Here is a 25,242-nt window from a genome sequence, read left to right as displayed (position 1 = left end):
TCCCATTTCAAGAACCCTTTTGGCAAACCTGAGGTGTGAATCATCAGTGCTAAAACGGGAGTTTCATGACACTTTAACGGTGACAATTATGCAGGTTAATATTTTAATCAATTGAGAGCTCTAGTAAATACAAATAAATTGTATTCAATGGTACAGTAACATAACACTATTTAATCTTCATATTTCTAATGCATTTCCTATTGTTTTGGGGTTGAGAAATGAAATCTGTGATAATCCTTCATGATACAATCCTACAGCTCATCTAGGCTCTCCTGTCCCGCACTGTTTTTTAATCCGGGTACAGGTTGCCTTTTCCTTACAGTGCAGGTTTATGTGATCATTGGCCCGTGCCATAGTTAATGGTGTAATATGCAGCATAAGCATGTCCACTTACAGAAAAACAGACGCTTATGGGTGGTGCTCACTTTGTGCTCAGTACGGTACCCTAAATTACCCCCACAACACCACCGTTCTGCACCCTGGTGTGACGGCACACACCCTCACCCCCCCCCCGGCCGGCTGCAGAGAAGTATTTTTATCCCAGCATTCCTCGGCACTGGAGGAGGACGAGTATCTGGTTCTTCGGAGGCTTGGGTTTCTCAACAGCTATAAGAAGCCACTGATAAAGACTTGTCTTGTGGGCTTTTATTGTCTCCTGTCTTTCATTGTGTCTCATTCATTCACTCTGGGCATCTCTTCTCTCCGTATCTCCATCTCTTTCTTTTTATTTCCTGTTACGACCTGTTTCAGTCCTGCCCCAAATTACAGACAGTTGATTACTATTGACTAGATTTTTGCCTTACATCTACATTTTATGTTACATTACATACATTTTTAGATAGTTGTATAGATATTTTTAGTGGCTGTGCTTTAATTAGCGTGTTGATCAAGGAATTCAGTAACAAGTAACATTCCAATTCATCAGACAGGGATAAACAAGTCACTAATAGAGAACATTAGAATACTTTAACATCTACATTCATTATTTTTTTGATGCTTTGAAATTGTAAAAAAAAAATGATGGCCATATTGCCCTTTTTTGAGTGATGCATGTATTATTATTATTTTTATTTTTTTTAAGATGTGCATCTACTTTAAAACTATCTTGTAAATATGCATTTGAGACCACAGGGGCTGTTTACACGACACCGTTTTCAACTAAAAACGTAAAACTTTTATGTGTTTTGGCCATTTATTTACACGAAAAACCGCGTTTTGGGTGCCTGGCAGACGATAACGTCATGCACACGCATATTACATGTTCAGTTTATAGTGTTTCATCGCCATCTAATGGCCTGGCAGCAGAATACAGTGTGTTTAGTCGTTTTCACGGATCCGTGTGAATGGGGATCGTTTTGACAATGACGTGGAAAACTCAAAGGAAAAACTTCTCCGTTTTAAGCATATTGTTGTCGTGTAAACGCACCCTTATGGTGCGTTCACACCGGACGCGTTTAGCGCGTCAGGCGCGAGTCATTTCAATGTTAAGTCAATGCAAAGACGCGTTACGCGCGTAAAAAATTCCTGCGGCGCGAATGAGGCGTTTAGCGCGGCGCGGTAGACGCGAATTCGCCTCATTCGCGCGTCAAGTTCGCGCGAATGACGCGAATTGAGCGTCTGGCGCGTTAAGCGCGTTACGCGCGAATGATTTTATTAGTGCTATTTGTGCATTCACGCGTTTGACGCGAATTCGCGTCTGCCGCCCGAGTTGAAAAATCTGAACTTCTGCGTCAATTCGCGCCGCGTTAACCAATCAGGAGCCTGCTTGCATGCTGCTGTCACGTGGTGAAGTGACAGTTTATAATGTTATTTTATGTTTGGCCTCAATAAATTATTTTGTAATATGACTAAAAATGCACAATAAAGCAAATAAAAACATAAAACTCGATTTCAATATATGAGAGATACTCATTTTGTATTGAATGCTATTTATTCCATATCTATTCTAGATTATATGAAACATTATTAATATAATGTAAAGACAACACACACAATTTAGTGTATAAAAAAAAAAAATCACAGGACAGGTTTCATTTTTGAAGACTGCAGCTCCATTTATTATCAAAACAAAAATAAATCACAGATTAGGTGCGGGCGAGGGTGAACCTCGCGCCGGGCTGTACAGCGCGGGCTCGTCAGGCAGCGACCACCACTCGAGGCCGAGGCTTATACGGCCTACGCTTTCCTCGTCAGCGTCCTCACCGTTAGGTCCACCAAACCTACCTCCTGGAGCAAATTGTGAAACCCCTGAAACCCTCCGGAGGGTTTGGTGGACCCGAGAACAGCGACGATGTCCACTACGCTGCTGTTTCTGCTCTCCAGAGCATATACGAGCGGTGACTCTCTCGATTAATGCTAATGCTAATGCTCGATAAACATCTAAAAAAAGATGGCCGCCAACAGGTTTCGAAACTTTCGCCTCTGACGCGCGTAAATTTCGATTCAAACTTTTGATTTTACGCGCGTCAATTTCGCTCTTGACACGCGAATGCACACAAAGTGGTCAAGCGTATAACTAGACGCGGCAGGCGCGAATTTTGACGCATTTTCGCGTCCGGTGTGAACGCACAGTTAGATACTTAAAGTATCTGCTGCCAATGTCTTGTTGCCAGAAACAAGGTACCAAGTTGGTACTGAAATTGAAAAATGTGACACCGCCTGCATTTCCCTCTAGCATTTTGATCGCTGTTGAACGGATTTTTAAACTCCTGATTGGCCATTGTGTTCACACGCTCAACATGTATGTCTGTGATTGGCCATTGTGTTCACACGCTCAACATGTATGTCTGTGATTGGCCATTGTGTTCACACGCTCAACATGTATGTCTGTGATTGGCCATTGTGTTCACACGCTCAACATGTATGTCTATGATTGGCCATTGTGTTCACACGCTCAACATATGTCTATGATTGGCCATTGTGTTCACACGCTCAACATATATGTCTATGATTGGCCATTGTGTTCACACGCTCAACATATGTCTGTGATTGGCCATTGTGTTTACACGCTCAACATGTATGTCTATGATTGGCCATTGTGTTCACACGCTCAACATATGTCTATGATTGGCCATTGTGTTCACACGCTCAACATATGTCTGTGATTGGCCATTGTGTTCACACGCTCAACATGTATGTCTATGATTGGCCATTGTGTTCACACGCTCAACATATGTCTATGATTGGCCATTGTGTTCACACGCTCAACATATGTCTGTGATTGGCTACAATGATCAACACTGACATCTTTGACGCTCTTCATCGAGACAGATAAACACAGGAGCGGTTAAAAGCAGGCGTCTATCAGCGGATCCCTAATAGAGATGCGCGGATGGGCTATTATTTCATCCGCAACCGCATCACAAAAATCATCATCCGTCCGCCATCCATCCGCACCAACGTTTTTGACCAATTTTCAAAACCGCACCCGCCCGCCAGCCGTTGATTTGTGTATACATATATTTTTCATTTGATTGGTTCAACCGCCCGCCACCCGCCCGAATTTAATTAAAATATTATTTTTCGTCACGTCATCCGCCCAATCGAGTCCGCGGCTGTAACCGCCAACCGCGCATCTCTAATCCCTAATATATCCATTGATAGACGGATCTGCTGATAGACGCCTGCTTTCAAATGCTACCATGTGTAAGCGCTCAGAGCACAAAAGACAACGTTTTTGAAGCGTTGATCATTGTAGCCAATGTTGAGCGGCTCAACACAATGGCCAATCACAGACATATATGTTGAGCGGCTCAACACAATGGCCAATCACAGACCTATATGTTGAGCGCCTCAACACAATGGCCAATCACAGACATATATGTTGAGCGCCTCAACACAATGGCCAATCACAGACATACAGTATATGTTGAGCACGTGAACGCAATGGCCAGTCAGGGACATGTATGTTGAGCACGTGAACCAGAGGTGTTTAAGAATCCTTTCAACAGCACTCAAAATGCTGGTATCACATTTTTAATTTCAGTACCGAAGTTGGTACTTTTGACAATTTAAATAATAATGTTGGAATGTAATGAATAATTTTTTAAAATTCAAACATTGTTTTCATCCATTCCTTTTTTGCCATTTTGTTAGTGGTGAAAGTGTCCTTCCCACAGAATCGCACAGACACTCTAGCAGTGGATCTGTTGTGTTGAAGGCATGTCAGTTGTTGTGCCAGTATTGACCCGGGTGAGATCAGATCTAAACCTAAGAGGCATTAGCGAGAGCATAGACAGAGATGCAGTGATATAGGTTGAAGTGTAAGAGTGAAATGGAGGTGAAATGGTGATGAGCTGAGTGGCTTTCTGACAGCAATGACTGGCTACTGTTCTCAGTCATCATGCTCCGGTATTGATATCCCTTCTGACTGACTGAGGAGGACTCTCTCTCGCTCTCTCTCGCTCTCTCTCGCGCTCTCTCTCGCGCTCTCTCTTGCGCTCTCTCTCGCGCTCTCTCTCTCGCGCTCTCGCGCTCTCTCGCTCTCTCTCTCTCTCTCGCTCTCTCTCTCTCGCTCTCTCTCTCTCGCTCTCTCTCTCTCTCGCTCTCTCTCTCGCTCTCTCTCTCTCTCGCTCTCTCTCTCTCTCCCTCCCTCTCTCTCTCTCTCGCTCTCTCACTCTCTCGCTCTCGTTATTGCTCATCTCTCCTCCTCAGCCTTCCCACATCAGCTTCTGGTCAAAGTTCAGAAACGTACAGCATCCCAGCCGTATGTTGGGGTAATATCTGCCAAATGGAAATCTAATGAGAGCCAAGAACGCTTAATATCTCTTATAACGCCCATTCCTGAAACTAGGAATTCCTAACATAACGCCCATTCCTCATTTACCTTCACCTTCATTCCATTCCAAATCTGTCAGATTATTATTATTTTTCTTTAATGGAGCTTAAAATGTTTTTGAAAAATCTCTGTCCATCAATGGGTCTATTCATGATGTTTTATTATACTTTAACAGTTATTTTTCATCTGTTTTGAAGCTCAACAGTCTCTGTCCCCATTCACTTTCACTCTGACACAGAGACCAAGATATTTAGCAGAATAACTCAACTTGTGCTCCACCTATAAGAGATAATGTTAAAGTAAATGATTTCACACTTTATTTTTATTTTTATTTAATTTTTTTAAATCACATTATGACAATTTATTTTTTATTTTTTTAAAAGCAGTTTACCGCTATACCGCGGAAATTTCTTGGTTTTCAACCGCGGTAAGAAAAAATCCATACCGTCCCAGTAGGGTTGGGCGATAAAACGATAACGATAATTATCGCGATATAATTTTTCTCGATAAAACAATATCAAGAGTTCGATAAATGTTCGATAATGTTTATGCGCCAAAAGCGGAACGAAACTCATTTGAACAGCGCGCCACACGGACCATTTATCCGCTCGGCTCAAAGTCCAAACGGCAGCACTAGAGCCGATGCGTTTACTCTGATCGCTCTCGTCACGAGATCCAGTGAGAAGCGCTTGAATTCAGCGAAGAACACAAATGTCTCGGTGATTTAAACCAGTTTAAAGGCAGATGAAACCGCGCTGACAAACAGGAGAAACACTGTGTGCAACGATACAGTCAGAAGGCTTTTCCGTCTACAAATTCCCATCATTTACCATGGATTTACTGTAACGTTCGCCTATATTAACTGCACCATGAAATGTGGGATACACATATTGAATTGAATTGAATTGAATTGTATTATATTATTAATGTAGACGATGTATTAAAGGACTGATGGAATGTAATTACAGTATTTAATAATGTATTTAGGCTACTGTTTTTCATTCAAATACCATAGAAACCATAAAGTTACATTTTGCCATGATAGTGAGGTGCTGTAGGCTATGCCTGGTTTTATCTGTGGTTTTATACTGGATGACCAATGGTTAAGTTTAATAAAACTCAAACAGTCAGAATATTACATTTTACCAAATAAAAATTAGCACATGCAGAAACTAAGAAATTAATTATCCAATAAAGATTTTTATTTTGTTAAGGAAAAATGACAAATGTTTGAATGTTCTACCTCAGATTTGTAAAATGTTCACCAGTTTGGCAAGTGTTTGTCCTGATATGTTCTGACAATAAAGAGTAGTTTAAAACCACAATTAACGCTCTTGTTTCTACAATTTTCACTTAGGAGCAAAAATCTGCCTTTAAACTTGAAAGAAATAAAGATTTGACTTTTATCGTGATAATTATCGAAATCGACTGATATAAAAAAAATGATCTTTTTTTTTTTTTTTTTCATATCGCCCAGCTCTACGTCCCAGCCCTACTGATCTCTTGTCAGGTGTTCTCCAAACTTATCAGGCATAGGAGAAAACTGTTATTTTGGCAAAAGGAGGTTTCAAAAAGGCAACAATTAATAAAAGGGTGCTAATAATTAACGTGTTTTGGAGAAAAACATTTCATAATGTGTTTTTTTTGTTTTGTTTTTTTTTGTTTTTTTTTATTCATTTATTTCAATAGAATTTTTAATGAACGATCAAAAGGATAAACAATGCAGATTTATTTTTACAGCCGTCTTTGATCATATTTACTAGCGCTGCCAATCATTCTGACCACAAAAATCAAGACTGTTGTATTATCTTACTTGTTACCAAAAAAAAATCATCATAATTTGGGAATTAGAAACATATTAAAAACACCTCTATAGGCTATATTTCTATTTATTTTTTTCCCTATGAAATGCATTTTTATTGCCTTATTATCCAGGCGAATAAATGAGCGTCGTGTCATCAATCCTAATGTAGAATTTTCAATTCTTCACCAGTGGAATATTATGAGAGACAGCAGAAAGCGCAAGTGTGTGTGTGTGCGCGCGTGCATTTCCTTAGGCCAGTGCTGTGCCATCACTAAACTGTCCTCCCCCAGATGCTATTTATAGTAAGAGTCTACCTCAGAGACATCTACAAAGAAGAAATGCATCTATAATTAATCTGAGCTTCTCTCTCACGCTCTTATACACACTGTCCTTTACTCTTTTATCCTTTTACTCTTGCTATTTATATTTCTTTACTTTTCTTCAAATAGTATTTATGTTCCCTTACATCAGACACCCCTGTTATTCTCTGTATGCCTACAAATACCATAGTGCTTCCATGTTTGGGTCGTTTGGACGGGGCACCGCTGTGGAATTTTGGGCATTTTGCATGGCATTCCTTGAAGTACCTTTTTGAGTACATATTTATATACTGTGGTATTTTAAATGGTATTTAAACCGTACTATTGTTTGTATTGAAATGCCATTAATACTGAGCCATACTATCACCACAGTACTCTTTTGTAAGGGTTGCATTAAGTCTGCAGCAGCGTTATTAAAGTTGACTAAAATAAACGTAAATTGAAATATTTAATTTTGTATTATTGTAAAATGTATTATTGTTAATGTTAAATATTAAAATTCTTTAATTTTATTTCAGCTAGTTGCCAAATAAACATTTCTTATCAAGTTTAACTTGTAGTAAAATAACTAAAAGTAATAATAAAAATGAATTATTTTTATTTAAACAACAAACAAAAATGCAACAATTAATTCTAATTTAGTAATATTTTAAATTCATATTTTTCAGTAATAATAAAATAACACTGGTCTGTCCCGCCTTTTCTTAAGTGATTTTTTTTGTTTTCTTAAGTGATTATCTTATATGTAATTCTTCCGGGATTTCCACGGGATTAGAACACGCATAATTCACAAAGTTCTACAAACGCTGTGCCTCTTTAATGTATGTTTTATTATAGATTTTGGCTAATTTATTAATGCTCTCAGCAACCAATAATGTAAGTGTTTAGCTCTATTAAATACATTTGAGCACGCGTTTAAACCCATTTTACAGGATCCTGCAGATTTTCCCTAAAACTCAGCCCAGAAAATGCTACAAAAAGTCCTCAGATTCTGTCTTGGCCGGTCTATATGTACTTTTATACAGTGTGTTTAAAAAAACAAACCTTGTTTCACCCGCCCCCTGAAGTCTCTGTGCTGTAGACTGTCTCTCGGGCATTACTATGACATTATAGTTAGTCATTACTATGTTGTTCTCTGAACGTGCGATTGTAAGTGGGAGAGATGGAGTCATCAAGTCCCTACAATTGTTGTGCTTGATTTGTCACAAATGGATTGCTGGCCAGTTTTTTTTACTTTTCAATAATTCAACAGTCCATTTAGTTTCAGTATCTAGGCAAATTTAAAAAAAAAAATTGTCACACCAGAATCAAAAGAGCAACTTTTTTTTTTTTGACATTTTCTTTAATATCACTCTCAAGTTTCCCGTAGCCTATTTTAATCCAAAATAAAATAAGTAATTTTAAGTATGTTTATTTGTTGTAGTTGTAGTGCTTCTACTTGTTTCTGCACATCATGATTCTCATTACATCTCATTAAACTAATTATGTCTAATTTGTATTAAAGTAATTTGTAGAATTAAGAAACACTTTTTTTTTTAAATAGAGATCGCGATTATCCCACAATTTAATAGACAAAAAAACAAACAAAAAAAAACATACAATTTACTAGGTTCAAAAGGACAAAATGTTAATTGCTGCAGAATCTTAAAAAAATGCTAATTTGAATGAATAACAAAAAAAAAGGTTTTAATGAATGATTCAATGATTTATTCATAAAGATAATTAGTAACTTGATAACTTGTTTCATTACTGAATGATTCGTGTTTTTTAACGAATCTCTTGAATGAATGATTCAATGACAAATACTTTTTATTAACAGTCGCCACCTACTGGCGTAACAATGTAACCGATACAATCTTTTTTTTTTTAAGCGTCACCTTACTTTCAAAAAGGTGATTGTCTTTTGGTCGCTTCCATAGACATCAGGATTTGTATCCGAACTATAAACTTTTATCCCAGTACTTCTGTGATAATCTAAATTAATGTAACACATAAATAATTGTTTTCAATTGTTTTCATTTTCAATAAATGTTGTCATTTAGGAATAAGATTGCGTGGGTGTTTGAATCGAGTTCATGAGCAGGTCGTGCTTGAATTGTGAATTTTTTTTTTCCAAGTGTCCAAAAACAATCTTTTTTTAATTGCAAAAAATTATGATTCATTAATATGATAAAAGTTTATAGTTCGGATACAAATCCTGATGTCTATGGAAGCGATCACAAGACAATCACCTTTTTGAAAGTAAGGTGACGCTTAAAAAAAAAAAAGATTGTATCGGTTACATTGTTACGCCAGTAGGTGGCGACTGTTAATAAAATGTATTTGTCATTGAATCATTCATTCAAGAGATTCGTTAAAAAACACGAATCATTCAGTAATGAAACAAGTTATCAAGTTACTAATTATCTTTATGAATAAATCATTGAATCATATATATATATATATATATATATATATATATATATATATATATATATATATATATATATATATATATATATATATATATATATATATATATATATGCGCCACACCAGTAGTTCGATCCAGACATCCGCTCCCGTCTATTGTTTTGAAGAAAGTCACAATGGCAGAATCCATAATTGTGCAAAAATATACTTAATTTTCTTTGTGTAAATATTCTTCCCATTGATTTGAGGTGAAATATGACCTGAGTGACCATTCCTTGGTGCCAATCACCCTTCACATGATTCTCCCACATTAACCGCCATTCATTATTTTTCCACTTCCACTTGTTGACAATGAGCAGATATGTTTGGCCTTTCTCTAAAGCATTCAGCTGTGACATTCCTCATTTTACATCCCCCTTCCTTCCTTCTGTTCTGACATGTCCTTCTCTAGTTAAACTGTATGGAAGTGCAAACTGCCAGAACTAGTTTAATCCACACTGTTGTACTTCTACTAGTTTCAGACCACCAAGCCATCATATGAGCGTGTGAACCTCTGAACTTCTCAAACACACAGGCTCTTTCCTGCTCATTTCTCATCTCCGGTTGGACGCTACAGTAACTGACGTTTTGCTCTGTTTATGATTCAGAATGTTTGTGAATCCACTCTTTTTTTTTTACAACGTTTATCACACGCTCGTAAAAAAAAAAGTGATGCTTTCCAGATGACACACTCTTAAATGTTCTGTGTTTGTGCCAGCCACCGGTTGCTCCAAGTGGGCTTGTTCTGTGACGCTACATGGAAGAGTTATGGGAACAAATTCCCAATACTTTATAGGTTTGGAAAAGAAATTGTGACCATTCTGCCATGTTTGAAAGTGTATTTCTTCTCTCTGCAGGTCTTATATTGCTCTTTTATCTGGTCTTCTATGGCTTCCTGGCTGGGATGTTCAGTCTCACCATGTGGGTGATGCTACAGACGCTGGACGATCACACTCCCAAATACAGGGACCGAGTGGCCAATCCAGGTAACAATCCCACAACATTAAGGTACTATTCTTTGTTGAGCCCGTTTGGAAATGTATGCATTATGTAAAGCGGTACAAATCAATAGAAATTGTAACCTGAAATTCAACAAGATGCAGCAATACATTTTTCAAACAGTAGTATGTCGCATTGAATATAGTACGTAATTTTAGCAAGGCGCACCAAATTTCTTGCAAAATAAATACGACACTGAAAGAAACAGAACAACTTTCCAAAATGCAATATGTCTCCATGTAGTCAATCAATCAATCAGTGTTTCAACCACAGAAAGGTGTCAGTAAAACAGCTTGTCACCTAACATTGCATTTACTTCATGTACTGTACCTGATATACCCCAAATAATCTGTATTGAATTGAAATCGGAATTGAATCGCAAGCGTGTGATTCGAAATCGAATCGTGAAATGTGTGTCAATATCCAGAAATAGAAGCAGGACTGTAGCATGCTATGCTAATCGCCATACACAAAAAAATTTAATAATGCTGTGCAGTTTAATTAGACGTATAAATTATATGTAACTTTCATAACAGGTTAGTTGTACATGAGGAAGTTTTATTGGGGAATGTAGAGGGCTTCTGAATCAGTTCTATTGCCTAAAACCGTAGATGACAAAGACAAAAGACTTGATCTACTTGTATATACACCTGCATTTGAATCTCTTAAAGCAAAGCTGTCTATTATCACAGCAAGCCTCACATGCGAAACGGTCTATCACACCATATTTGATAATTTTGCAATGCATATCTCTGTGAAACCACTGTTTATTAAGAAAGAAAAATCAAACTCCTTTTTTCAACACTCCTTTTGTTTTCTTTGCCTTTGTTTTCTTTATTGGTGTGTTTATTGGTTTCTTTGCCTTTATACATTTGGACACGCGTGTGTGTATACACTATACACTATATACTGTACTAAGATAGGGTCCAATTCTCACTATTAACTATGACTTTTGCCTCAAACTCCTAATTACTTATCACACAGATAGAGATAGAGACATACATACATAGATACATAAATTCATACATACATAGATACATAAATTCATGCATACATAGATACATACATACATGCATACAGAGAGACAGACTGGCCAGAAATGATGCTTGCACAATTTGACATGATTCATTGCACAAATAAAACAATTGACTCTTTAACAATTTTTTTTCTTTCATATTTGAATAAGGGGTGACAAGGTTAGAGTTAGCGGAAACTAAATGGTGAATGTTCAGTGGATCCTGATCGGACTTTTAAAGCCCTAATAATGGCAAGAATGAGAGCACAATTTGTTTACTATAAAATTACCAATAATTTAATGGTTTTTAATGAAATTTTACATTTACATTTAGTCATTTAGCAGACGCTTTTATCCAAAGTGACTTACAAATTAGGACTAGAATTAAGCGAGTCCCAAATTTTGGGAATTGGAAAAACTTTGTCTAGTTGATGAAGAGGAAAATGTAATTTTTCTTTTGTAATTTTCTATTTTATTATTATTATTATTATTATTATTATTATTATTTTATATAATATTATTTTTTTAGGTTTTTTTGTTTAAAGGTTTTTAATTTGGAGGAACACTTTGTAAATGGTTTATATTTTTAAATAGGAGTTGGAATTGTAAAAGAAAAATGTGTTAATAAAGGAGTGTAAATTATTTCTCACGTTTTCAGAAGACGGCGCGCATTATGGGTTGCTGTGCCACCGTCAACGACCAGCGAGTCCTATGCTCTGTGTGTTACAACATAGAAAGATCTGTCTGTGGGAGATAGATAGAGATCAGCCTGTTCTCTCTCTCTCTCTCTCTCTCTCTCTCTCTCTCTCTCTCTCTCTCTCTCTCTCTCTCTCTCTCTCTCTCTCTCTCTCTCTCTCTCTCTCTCTCTCTCTCTCTCTCTCTCTGGTAGTAGTAGTAGTAAATTTATATTATATACTGCACTATTTATACAGGTAGGCTAAATAAATGTGTGATCATACTTGAAATATTTCAGTGGATTAATAACACATTGTAAGACTTATTGATCTTCTCACGTAGTTACTGGTTCTGAAGTGACTTGAGATTTATAAATCCTTCTATATACACACATTTTGACATTGAAAGTAACGGAAAAGACAGAACTTGCAATAGAGGTGCCATTTAGCTGGTGTGATTTTCAGTGCTATTTTTACCATTTCCTCTATTACAGTCAGAACACACAACACCAGTCTCAGCAGTGTTACACATCATCCATTAGCCTCCCACGCTCTCTCACTCTCTCACACACACACACACACACACACGGTTGTACGCTGTACAGCCCCCACACACTTGTGTACAGTGGTTGCGATGAGAGCGCTCCAAATCCATCCTCTCTCTCAATTATGAGCGCCGTTAAACCCGGCAAGTGAGACACTCTCTCGCTCGCTATCATTCATCCTTCCCCAAGTGTCAATTTATTCCTCCCACTGATCTTTTTTTTTCGTCCCTCAGCTTCCCCCACCTTTCTCGAGATCTTTTAGTAACAGAATGTTCTCAGTACAGACACAGTTGGACATCATTTCAGACAAGTTGCAGTTTAGTGTCTCCAATTATCAGTGCATTGAATGTTCCAAGCAAGATTTTGAGTGTTAATGATCACAAATGCGCATTGATTACGAATCGGAGGTGTTCTGATACAATAAGGATATACATTTCCCAATGAGCACACATAGAGTCAGATGTCTTTTGAAGGTTTGCACCATTTTGAAAGCATATTATGCTGTCATATTTTTATATGGACATTTCCCACATGGAATGTATATTTCAAGGAGTAGTGGAAATAATTAACCTTAAACTCCTTTCTAAAATGTCTTAGTGAATATCATTATTAGTAATTGTTGGCTAGAAATTAACTGGAAAACGCATTTGAAAAGTCATGGAAGTAAAAAGGGAAGGCAATCAGACAAAGTATTGCAGATGTGTCAACACTCTAAAAAATGCACATATTGAATCAATGTATTGGGCACATATATGTGCTATAATCTGCATCAAATTTGTATGACGTTTGGCATATTTTGTCCTCAGGGCTGATGATTAGGCCGAGGTCCTTGGAAATTGGATTTAACCGATCCATTCCCCAGCAATACAGCAAGTATGTGCAGCACCTGGAGTCGTTCCTGCAGCGTGAGTATCAACGCTCTTAAGTACCTTATCTCTCAACATATTTGCCTTGTAAAAGTGATACTGAACATAGCACCACCTGAACCTAACCAGATAAATCAGAGGATACTTTAACCCCCCCCCCCCCCAAGACTCAGACCAGTACCAGACTGCCTAAAACCCAAACCAGTAACACCTTCCAAGACCAAGACCATGACCATTATCAGGCCTCCCCAATACCTAGACCATTTAAGACCCAGACCAAACTAGATCTCATAACACCTAAACCCAGAGTCCAGTTCCAGCTAGTCCAAGAACCAGGCTGTCCACTTGAATGCTTTGACATGGTTACTGCACTAAGCAGGTCAGTCTTCTGTAAGAAGCTGTTCAGAGCCAGAAGTCTTGTGAAGCGGAGAGAACGCACAGTATCAAGACTCCAATTCTGTTCAGAACCAGCAAACATTATCCATGTATGGCAGACAATGGGTGGATAAAAGAAATGTTTGTAACAAATCATATTAGGAGGATATTGTTGATGCAGCCAGATTTTAGATAAAATAATGACATTTTTACTAACATAGGTGTTTTTGTTACACTATTGCTCATCAAGGTCATATTTGGGACAAGCAACCGCTACACTTAAATTGTTAGATTTTGCTGTATTTGGCCGAGCAGTGGTTTGGGTGGCTCGCCAATGTATTAGATTTCTCCAATGCATAAAATAAGTAAGCTTGACCAGAGTTCTTGTGGGGAGAAGAATTTATTGAAGGTTTGTAGTGTAGCAGTCCTTCAGGAGCGATGTTAGCATGCCGCCCTTCAACAGTCTTAACCCAAAGTTCTGTCTGTGAGACAGATTCACTTTATACATGAAGACAAATGGGCTAGACAATAGGCAAACAATAGAAAACTGTTAGGACCTCCTACAGGAGATCAATCTACCCTGCAATCTACTCTGAGCAATGATGTTTCTTTGTCATTCACACCAAACAGTTTCTGTGGGCCATACACCTGTATGGGCCATTTGGTTCACACCTTTACAGATACAGATAGAGTTGATTACATCTGAGACACAGTAACAATGTGTTTAGGCATCTGACCTAAAGTTAACTGAAAATACACATAATCTTTCAGTAATCAGGAGGAGGTGGTGTAGTCAGATATTTTGCAAGACAATAAGAGCACTTAAAATCCATCATAATATAAAAGGTATATTAGGAAGTGGCCTAAATAGTGAAATGTTTTCAGTTTCTTTTGATTTGCTTCTCTCAATACATAAACCTCTCAGATAATGTCCCCCTTGTGTAGCCTCTGTCTGGATGGTTTGAATGTGATCTTCGTAATACTCCCACTGCTGATGGTTAAATGTGCTTGAATTTGCACAAATTGTTCTCAGCTGTATGCGATCACCACCCCACTTGAGGACGTAGAACTTAAAGGCTGCATCCGGAAACGTTGGCAGCTGACTTGTTGCCTCACTTGCCTTATCAGGCAATGACTTTGTAGGCAGTGTTTGTGCATGAAGGTACCTCACGAAACCGATTTCGGACAGACTTCTGAGGCAGAATAACAGTTTAATGATCTACAACAAAATAGAGCGAACTTTGGTGACAACCAAGTGAATATTTAATTTCCACGATGGTCATTTCTAAAGGTAAAAGTGGAAAACATTGGTCAGAAACGTACATTTACACACATGCTGTCCACCAACCGCAACTTTCAGACGCCATCTTTATTTTTTAGTTCCAACTGTCACTTAGTTGAAAGCACAGGATTGTGGGATATTCAAGGCAGTGAAGGACATCTATGCTGCCTTCAGTCAGATGAAGGTATCTCAGGAGACAGGAAGTGAAGCTAACATTGGATTTGGACATGCCTTGATGCCTTTCTACCTTGCTCCGAAAGGGGTTCACACTACATTTTTCGGTCCATTGACTTCCATTTATACACATGCGAATGCGTCAGGCCACAAACGCAAGCTCATGCAAAAAGTTTTGTATTTTTCTGCGATCAAAAGTTCAAGTTTGGTGAACTCTGAGCCGCGAATTCGCATCACGTGAAGACGTGTGACAAGTAAAAGATCGATACATCACGGGGTGACCTTTTGGTTGAATTAATTCAACAATATTTTTGCAGTAAAGTCGAGTAGATAAAAAATAAATAAATGCATTTTCAGTTTATTACTATTTGTTATAAGTTAATGTTTATAAATGAGACTCTGCAGACCATGACGTCATATCACGACCATTGCAGTGTTCGAATAAATTTCGCATGCTCATAGTCTAGTGTGACCGTGGCTGAAGGCAGCATTTTTCAGCTTTCGGACATGCAGCCATAACAGAAGTCTTATCTGATACAGCAGTCATGAGTGACTCATTTAAGGACCCCATGCAATCAAAATTGGAGTCTTGTGGCTTTAAGTCAATTAGTTTTAAGGGTATCTAGATGTTAGTTTTAGGAGATAAACTCATTTAAAGTGTTTCTACTCTGGGAAAATGGACCAGAAATATAAATGACATCATCTGCTGCTCAGAGGCATTTAGACATTCTTGTCCGATAAAACACTAGTCCATCCCTAAATACACCTACCACTGATTAGCAATAGCAAATCATGGTTCAGTGGTTTGTTTGGTGCCATGTTCAATTATCTTGCTTGCTAAAAGTGCAAAGATTACCTCTTGAAGTCGCAATTCCACTATTAACAACTGTGATTTTAGTCGAGATGAGCAGGACCCAGGTCCGTGGTTGATGACAAATATGACATTAATTTTAGAACTAAAAGTCAATAAGTTCCTCCATTACATTGTTAAACCCTGTTTCGAAAATATGTGCAGAAACGGGTGTGTAAAACATGCCCTGCATTCGAAAATGCCTACTTCCATACTATATAGTTTAAGGTAAATGAGTAATATGTTTGCCATGAGTATTCATAGAAGTTTATAGTATTTAGAAGACCTCCTACTTCTGGCGAGATTCTGACCTGTGCATCTGATGGACATTTTACTATCCCTTTAGCCCAAAGGAGAGGAGTTGTGAAGTGCCGTAGGTCATATGACAAAGCAAACATGGCGGATGTAGTATGTCTGGATTTCATTACCATATAGAACATACTTTTAACAGTCATAAAGTTCTTTCCTCATCAAATGTGATGCCTACTGGGTGCTAAAGACAACTATGATTATTTTTCTTATGTTGGAGTTGGTCTCAAGTAGAAATGTCCCAATTCTGACCTTGATTTTTAACTAAAACTATTAGCAATTGAAAAAGCAGTACAACATTTGATATGTCTTTCCTCAACTGAATGTTGCGCTTCTCAAACCATTTTGGGGGGGCTTTTAAGCTCTTATTTGGAGCACTCAAAGACTTCCAAATTGGCCACACTTGTAGACAAGAAAAAACGTCTCCCAAACTCAGCACCATTATCTCACTATCTGTTCTCTCTCTTTTGTTACTTCAGCGTACAACGACTCACTGCAGGATGGGAACCAGGTCTGTCCCAAGGGGGAGTACTTTGAGCAAGGTGATGATGTTGTTGTGGAGAAGAAGGCCTGCCAGTTCAAGAGAAGTTTTCTACGACAGTGCTCTGGACTGGCTGATAGCAATTTTGGTTATTCAGAGGGCCAGCCATGCATCCTAGTCAAGATGAATCGAGTGAGTCGCATGTTTTTACGCGCTTCCCAGTAAAAGGTACCTACTGGTGAAACTGCAGACTAGCTGTTAGCATATGAAGACTTCAGATGCAAAAGCCTCTAAGTCCGTCTAAAGTTTTTGTTTAATAATATTAACATTTTTATCAGGCTCCTATGTATAGGTTTTTACCCAAGTACCGGCATTTCTGAATGGGCTTAGGCTGGGATTTAGTGAGTTTGAAGTGAAAGTATTTGATGAACATATAGTATGTGCGGAGAGCATTCACTCAATATTATTGTCATTTTTGGCAGAGGAGGCTTTTAAAGGCTTTTGCATCGGAGGTCTTCATATGTTCTCCAGACAAATTGAGCCATGGTGCTCATGCATGGACAAAAACTTGTAATTGCATCTCAGAAATTCAACACTTCCCCTTTGAAGAATGAGAGACCAGACTTGTTTATAAATTTCTGTGTTTCATTAGTTCGTCAACTCAGGGCGTTATGCTGTTGTGGAAGTAGTCGGATCATTATTTAAGGATGTTTGTTCAGTGTATATGTTCCTTATCCTTTGCAGGTTATTGGGCTTAGGCCAAAAGGAGACCCACGTATCAGCTGCGCAGCCAAGGTAATTCCTACATCACACATTGTATACTAGCTTAAATGTGTACAATATTAGGTGTAACGTGATTTCACCAAGTACAACATGTTCCTGGATCAACATCTTTGTTGATCCTGGAACAACATTATCAGATCAGAGGGACATTATCACAATCAGATTTGAGGGACAAGTTTATAGTTTGTCAAGTTATAAGTAGGCCTTTAACTTGGGTTAGTTGCTTCTACATCAGTGTTATTCACCTATCATTACCCTCTGATTTTAGGGAGAAGTTATGGATCGGGTTAGGTTTAGGGGTAGGGATATGGATGAGGCTTAATTTTTCAGACAGAAAAGTTGTTCCATGATCAACAACATAAGTTGATCCAAGAACATGTCTTATTTGGCAGAATCACAGTGACGACAATGTCAGGATGAGTGTATCATGATGGTGCGAGTCTGAATTAATGTGCTTGTTTCCCATCTTGAGTTTTCACACATCTGTTTGTATCTGGTCTCTCTCCACGCTGCCTATAGGGCCAGCAGTATTAATGGTGGGTAAGATGTTGGGCCCCCCTCCCTCCTCATTGTTTCCCCAGGGTCCTTGTCCCGGGCCTTTTCCATCTCTTTGCTGCCTCTCTCCTGTACTGCTTTGTCTATGGTGCTTTTAACTGCCCTCTTTCTAGAAATGATGTATACCTTCAGATCCCCCAGCCATTGAGAATGAGACGCATAGTGTCTTGGTAGAACAACCATAGAGGTGGGTCCTTCCACACCATAGGCACCCCTGTTTATTCCTGATAATAAAATATGATTCAAATAATCCAATCACAAGATTTCCGTATACATCTATCATTAACATGCAAATTGTGGAATGCTTTTAAACTAAGGGTGTGCGTCATTGCGTGTTCATTTTCGGGGATAGTGAAGACATTTCCAGTCTGTCAGTTGTTTTCTTTTAGCGCTGACTTAGCAGGCAACCATTTTTTGGTGGAAGGGTAGCATGTTAGGTGGTTTGCTTAGCCATACTTTGGACCAGAGGTATCCCATCATGCTCCACGAGGGCTACTTTCCTGCAGAGTTCAGCTCCTGCCTGGGAGTTTCTAGTGATCCTGAAGCCTTGGATTAGATGGTTCAGGGATGCTTATTTGAGCCAGAGATCAACTCTACTGAAAGGTGGTCCTCCAGTAGGATCAGACACCCCTAGTCCAAGGCATGGCTATGCAAACGGACATATTAAGGACTATTAGCAGAAGGTTTGCTACCCTTGACATCGTATTCTGGTCAGAAAGGACCAACTTGTATAGGAAGGGACCAAATTATGACATGTAAACGAACAAACAGTTTGTTTTACATTGACAATATCCTGTCTACTTGCTACTAAGTGCTCACACCAAACTCAAAACATCTTGATGCCATGAACAAGGCAAAATCCAGATTATTCAAATCATCACTATTCACTGTAGCAGCCGGTTACCTTGTAAACATGACAGCTCTTTAGGGTTGTTCAGGCCACATTGTTTACGTTACAAGTGCTTATTGAGCACTTATTTTTGGATCACCATATCAGGTGTAAACAGTTGCTATTGGGAATCTACCACACATAAGTGAAATGTGTTTGGGTCAAATTCATGGTTTTTCCAGGTACTCCAATTGATTTTATTGACGTAGTAATTATTTTTTTTCCTTGCAAAACATTGCCTTTTGACCTCAGAAACCTCTTACGAATTCTTACGAACACGTCCACAAACATCTAACCGATATCAGGCACGAGTTATGCAACGTTGGACCCATTTCAAACACTTGTTTGCTTCCTTGACGTAGTTCTTTGCTGCAGATGTGAGCCGTTCCTATCAGACCTGCACTGTTTTTGACTCGACTCCCATGAGAACTTCTTTACTGCCCTTATCATTTAGTCACTCTTGTACCTCATGACTTCTCTGAGAGCTCTCACCCGTGTGACCTTTGAAAGGTATACAGCGGACACAAGGAAGTGCTCTCAGCTCCTTCAGGAACTCTCTGTCCTCTGAACTTTTAACGCTTTTGCAAAGTTATGCTGATGGATTCTGCTGTTTCTATCTTGCCGTTTCTTACTAAACAAACTTCCACAAATTGTCCTTGCAATGTTTCAGTGGGACTTTCACACAAGAAAAGCCAATGCGTTTTTGATGTTAACTTTTCCAGTGATTAATACCACATCTGTTAGCGCACAAAGCAACTGTGTTTGGTGTTTTACACATTTTGATACCACCCCTTATCATCAAAATTGCTTTAAAACAGCTATTGTGAAAATATAGTGAATGCACAGTAGTGGTCATTCATAAATTGTAGTATCGAACAGGAGTAAAGTGAATTTCTGTAACTAGTTTGCGTTGAATGAATGCTGTATATTTCCAGCAAAAGCAGTTTGTGTGAAAGCAACGAATGAAACGCTGCACTTTTTGAGCTTCTGTGCTGATTCTTAATAATTACATTCTTTATTTGAATTTGATTATTACATCATGAATCATGGTTTGTAGTCGTTTGATGCTTTAAAATGACTGACTTAACACCTTCTTTTAGTGTTTTTATGATCTTCTTTTTCGTTGGACTTAACGCTGTCTGCAAGCATGCATCACTTTGACCTTTCTCTCGATACACAGCCATTTCAAAAGCTTCCGGCTTCCAGCACATCATCTCATTCGGTTCACTTAATGAAAGATGAACCGATTGCTGAATGCACATTAGGATCAGAACCTTGCAACTGTTCCTGAAACAGTTTGTTGCTTCCTGCTACTGCTTGGATGGACTGCGAGCAGAGAGTTGTGGATTCATGCGTTCATATACAGTACATGATGCAACATCCTGTCTGTATTGTATGAAAGGTTGTTCTGTGTGTGTGTGTGTAACATGCTTTATGAAATATCTGATGTCTTTGTGCATTTGAAGAGGGTCTTATTTTTCCTTGTCATCAGTTTGAGTGATGTGAGGGCAGTCTGTTGCTAATGGCAACTGCTCATGACATGAGTCACATGACACATTGTCTATGAAGTGCAGCAGTGTGATCTCACCCTTTGTCGTCTTGTCTCACGGTACAGAGAGAAACTCCCCTGCAGATGCAGTATTTCCCCCCTGAGGGCATACTGGACAAGAGTTACTACCCCTATTATGGCAAGAAATTGCATGTAAGTACAATGCAGCTAGATCACAGTGTTTAAATGTGGAGATGCACAATATAGTGGTGACCATTGGCAGAATAAATGAAGAGAAAAGTATTCCATGTATAAAATATAAATATATTTGACACATTTAAAAAATATAATGAATTTTATTATGAATGAAAATGAATTATTTGATGTATAGAAAATGTATACATCTTTCATATAAAATATTTAAAATACGTTTGAAAGTGTAATATATTAATAAATTAATTTTAAATGAACTGGTCTGATTGCGCCATTAATGGGAGACGTACAAATAAGGGCTTGTTTATGTATTAAACATAAAATATACATATAGTATTTATTTTAAAATATTCTTGCGTGTAGAAATGTGTGTATATATTTTTAAATATATGTATATGTAGAATGTATATAATTGTCATTTATATTTTATTTTAATGTTTAAATAAAAAAATATATATCTTTTGTATATTTGATGTATAGAAAATATATAATCTATAATATAAAATGCATATTTAAAAGTATTTAAATTTTAAAGTGCAATTTATAATGTATATTCTATGTACAGAAAATAAATAAAATAATTAAAATAAAATATTTTTTTAATGATTGGTATTTTGATTGTGCTGTTAATGGGCAAAGTCATTTTTAAGTATTAAACCCAAATATTTAAAAAAGAAAAAAATGTATACACGTTTTACAAATGTATCAAACAAAAATATAAATATAAGAATTTAGTCTATTTTTTAGGATTAACCCCTTGAGATGTAAAAATATTACACCAAGTTACCAGAATAGTCAATAATAAATGCACAACAAAATATAATGATCAGTGAATCCAAGTTTAAATGAGCATCAAGTATAAAACAATAAATAAATAAAAAACTTAAAATAAGTTGACAAAGATTGTTTAAACGACTGAAATGATGTACAGGATCTGTAATGTCTGCAGGTAAATTATTCTATTTGGGCTTTAAATAAGTGTTTTTTTTGTGTGTGTGTGCATGAGAAACAAGGAAATACATCTGGGAAGAATGTCTAACTTAGTAATTTAAAGAAAAATATACAAAGTATTGTTTTAGATGACTGGGATAATTAAAGTAATGATATAAATTGAAGCCAATGAATGTCTTCTATGAGTGCATCATGCATTATACAGGGAGTAAAAAAAGAACATCCCAAACCGATTCTGCAAAGATTATTATACGCCGTGTTAAGCCAAACGAGATCTAATTTTGATGCTGTTTTTTTTTTCTTCTTCTTAATTTATTTATAAAGGGGCCTTTATAAATATTTTTTTTTTTTTCATAACTATTTCCATTTCATGCATTGTACCGGATTTAGCCAAAGGCAAATTGTCATCTGTAGTCCCCAGGCAGGTCAACAAACACTAACATAAAATTACACAGACAATACCTGTGTGTTCACATACAATAAAAACATGCATTCTCACACACACAAAATTAAACTGCAACAAACTGTTTACAGAGTTGGTTCAATTAAAAAAAGATATATAATCATTTTACTTCAATTTAAAAAGATGAAGAGCTTTACACCCTTTTATATCCTCTGGTAGGGCATCCCACTGATTAGCTTTCAATGCAAAAGACGATAGTCCAAATGCAGAACCAGACAATTACTCATGGATGATAATCTGGTAGATCTCGGAGTTTTCAGAGCGAAAATGAACAAAGTCACATAATACAGAAGGAGCCAAGCCATTTCAGATTTTATAAACCATACACAAACTTGAAAAAAAAGTCTAAAATTGCCAAAGCTCAAAAAAAAAAATTTCTCTATGATCCTACAATAATGAATGTTTTCTTTTGTTTTTTTTTATCTGAAATTTTTAATGTCTGTTTATATAGGGATTTTAAGGGTTTAATCACAGTTTCACCAGCTTGAACCCAACATGTCAGACAATAAGACATGTGAGAGGAGAAAGGAGTATACACGCATAAAAGTCTTTGCTACATCAACAGAGAGACATGGTCTAATTTGTCTAAAATTTGCCAAGTTATATTTAATATTCCTCACCATTTTCTTTAAATGTTTTTTTTTTTTTTTTTTTTTTTTTTAAACTGAGATTTGAGTCCAATATTATGCCAAGATAATTGAACTCATTAACTATTTTATCTTTTCCCCATTAATAAACATCAGATTTAACATTTGTTTTTTGAGAAAAGTTCCTTTTGTCTTACTAATGTTCAAGCTAAGACATGATTGTCCCAGCCACGGTGTAATCCTGTCTGTAGCAGCTTTTAACTTCTCGCATGTGTAAAAATAACAGTATCATCAGCATACATTTGTGCTCGTATCCCTTCACACTGTTGCGGGAGATCATTAATACAGACTAAATTAAAAAAAATTTCTACGAAAGATTGATGTAAAATACCAGTTCCAAAGTTGACTTTGTGTAAAACATGATTATGTGATTTGGTTCAGAATCAAGCCACACAACAAGATATTTAATAGTATCTTCTTTACATGATCGAACACAAGAACAAGTTCTGGGTTTGTTCAAGTTTTAGGAAAGTTTGTCTAGACATAGGTAATCATAACCATATTTAATTATTGCCGAGTTTCTTACCATATTTCTCCCAATTTTTGTGGTCTCCACCAGCCGAGCTACGTCCAGCCCGTTGTAGCCGTGAAGCTTCTGCTGACTGAGGAAGACTACAACTCTGAGCTCCTCATCGAGTGCAAGGTGGAGGGATCGGACCTGATCAACAACGACGAGCGCGACAAGTTCATGGGCCGGGTCACCTTCCGGGTCAACGTGTCCAAGTAGCCTGGGCCAATCCCCGGAGACGCACGATGTCAGTTCCTCTCACTCAAACCCTTCTCATGTTTATCACGTACACCTCGTCCCCTATGTGGCGTCCTGCGAGTTTAAATCAGGGTCGTACTGCGAATGCTCGTCTAGGGTCCGGTTCAAAACTCGTCCCGGATTACAGTGTAGTTCGACGCATGCAGACCTTCTCTGGCCCTGCGTCAGGGTTGGGAAAGTGTGCGGATGTGTGACGTTATTTAAGGTTTTAGGACTTATTTCTCATCAGAACCACCCTTTTATCCAAAAACACCCCCACTGGAAATGAAATGCAAAGGTAGAAAAAACAAGTCACATTGATTCTCCTCCGACGCCTCCCCGTAAGAGAGAACCTAGTGTCATCGTGTAGTAAGAATAGGGACCTGTAAATAGATGCATCAACACATGATGTGCTCCCCTCATAGTACTGTTTAGCCTGCCGTGTGTATGTGTGTGTGTGTGATGTGAAGCCTCTATGTACATATTTAATGGATTTTAAACACTTTCCTCTGTCATCGCTCTCACTTTGTCTGACTGCTGTAAGAAATCAAGAGTATGAAATTATATAATAGCTGTAATTTAAGATTATTGAGAAATTAAAAAAAAAATTAAGGAGGGGGGAGGGGGAGGGAACACACCAAAAAAAACAACATCTATATCAAACCCGTCCACCATCTGAGGGAAGTGATTTTTTTTTTTTAAACCTCTGCAGAAACTGTTCTTTGTGCAGATGCCTTACGATCTGTATGAGTTTAAAAATCTTGAAATAAAAGTGATTTTAAACAAAGGTTTGTTTTGGCTGCACGAGTGTTTTCTTCATCGAGCTGCTGGATTCCTACATGTGGAAGGTGTTGAAATTCATAACCGCAAATAATTAACTTCATGTATTTTTAACTTGAAAATAATTTGAAATGTTAAAATGCAAGTCAAAATGATAAAAGTTGTAAATTAATCCTGCTGTCATTGAGTGAAAAAAAATATAGAATTGAAAAAAATTTTTTGGGGGGGATTCTTTGAATAATAGAAAGTAAAAAATAAATAAAAAATTGTGGTTAGAGTTTTTATAATAGGTCTTTACTGTCACTTTTGATCAAGTGTGTGTATATATATATATATATATATATATATATATATATATATATATATATATTAAACTTGATCAGTAGTGTATAACTGCTCATAATTCATAAATATGACGTTAAAATGCAACATGAGATGGCAACCTTTTGCCAGAATAATCCTGCTACCAATCAGAAAACAGATTATTTGTCAATATGTAGGCCTACTCTTAAAAGCAATAGAAATAAATGACTGTTTAAATGTTTAATCCTTTACAACTTGTCATATAGTCTGATGTATCCTTCATATAATTGGTTATTCAATGAAGTGGTTTTCGTCATACATAATTTCGTTATAGGCTACTGTTTATCACACTAATATTTCTCTGTACCGCTTAGATTCAGACGAATTGGCCACAAATTCGCCAAAACGTAGAATAGTTACAAATTGCTATGAGACTGTAAAAAATTCTTACTGTCTGTCACCTGTTTAAAAATGATAGTGACAGAAACACGTTGTAATTCTGC

At 37.3% G+C, this 25,242-nt stretch overlaps 1 protein-coding gene across 2 annotated transcripts in view; it reads left to right on the top strand.

Moving 5' to 3' along the window:
- atp1b3b (ATPase Na+/K+ transporting subunit beta 3b) overlaps positions 1-24,444 on the top strand; it is a 30,799-nt gene extending 6,355 nt beyond the window's left edge. Inside the window, exons 2-7 of one of the 2 annotated variants that reach the window (XM_084420008.1) lie at positions 10,209-10,337; positions 13,391-13,489; positions 16,920-17,113; positions 17,666-17,716; positions 20,764-20,850; positions 23,471-24,444. In XM_084420008.1, coding sequence (XP_084276134.1) covers positions 10,209-10,337; positions 13,391-13,489; positions 16,920-17,113; positions 17,666-17,716; positions 20,764-20,850; positions 23,471-23,638 — 728 coding nt within the window. In that variant the 3' untranslated portion in view covers positions 23,639-24,444. Of the gene's footprint in view, positions 1-10,208; positions 10,338-13,390; positions 13,490-16,919; positions 17,114-17,665; positions 17,720-20,760; positions 20,851-23,470 lie in introns of both variants that reach the window. The other variant, XM_084420007.1, reaches the window with a different exon arrangement.
- The last annotated feature ends 798 nt before the right edge of the window (positions 24,445-25,242 follow it).

The sequence above is a fragment of the Rutilus rutilus genome (assembly GCF_951802725.1).
Source record: "Rutilus rutilus genome assembly, chromosome: 9".
Taxonomy (NCBI): domain Eukaryota; kingdom Metazoa; phylum Chordata; class Actinopteri; order Cypriniformes; family Leuciscidae; genus Rutilus; species Rutilus rutilus.
This window is presented reverse-complemented; position numbering and strand designations above follow the sequence as displayed.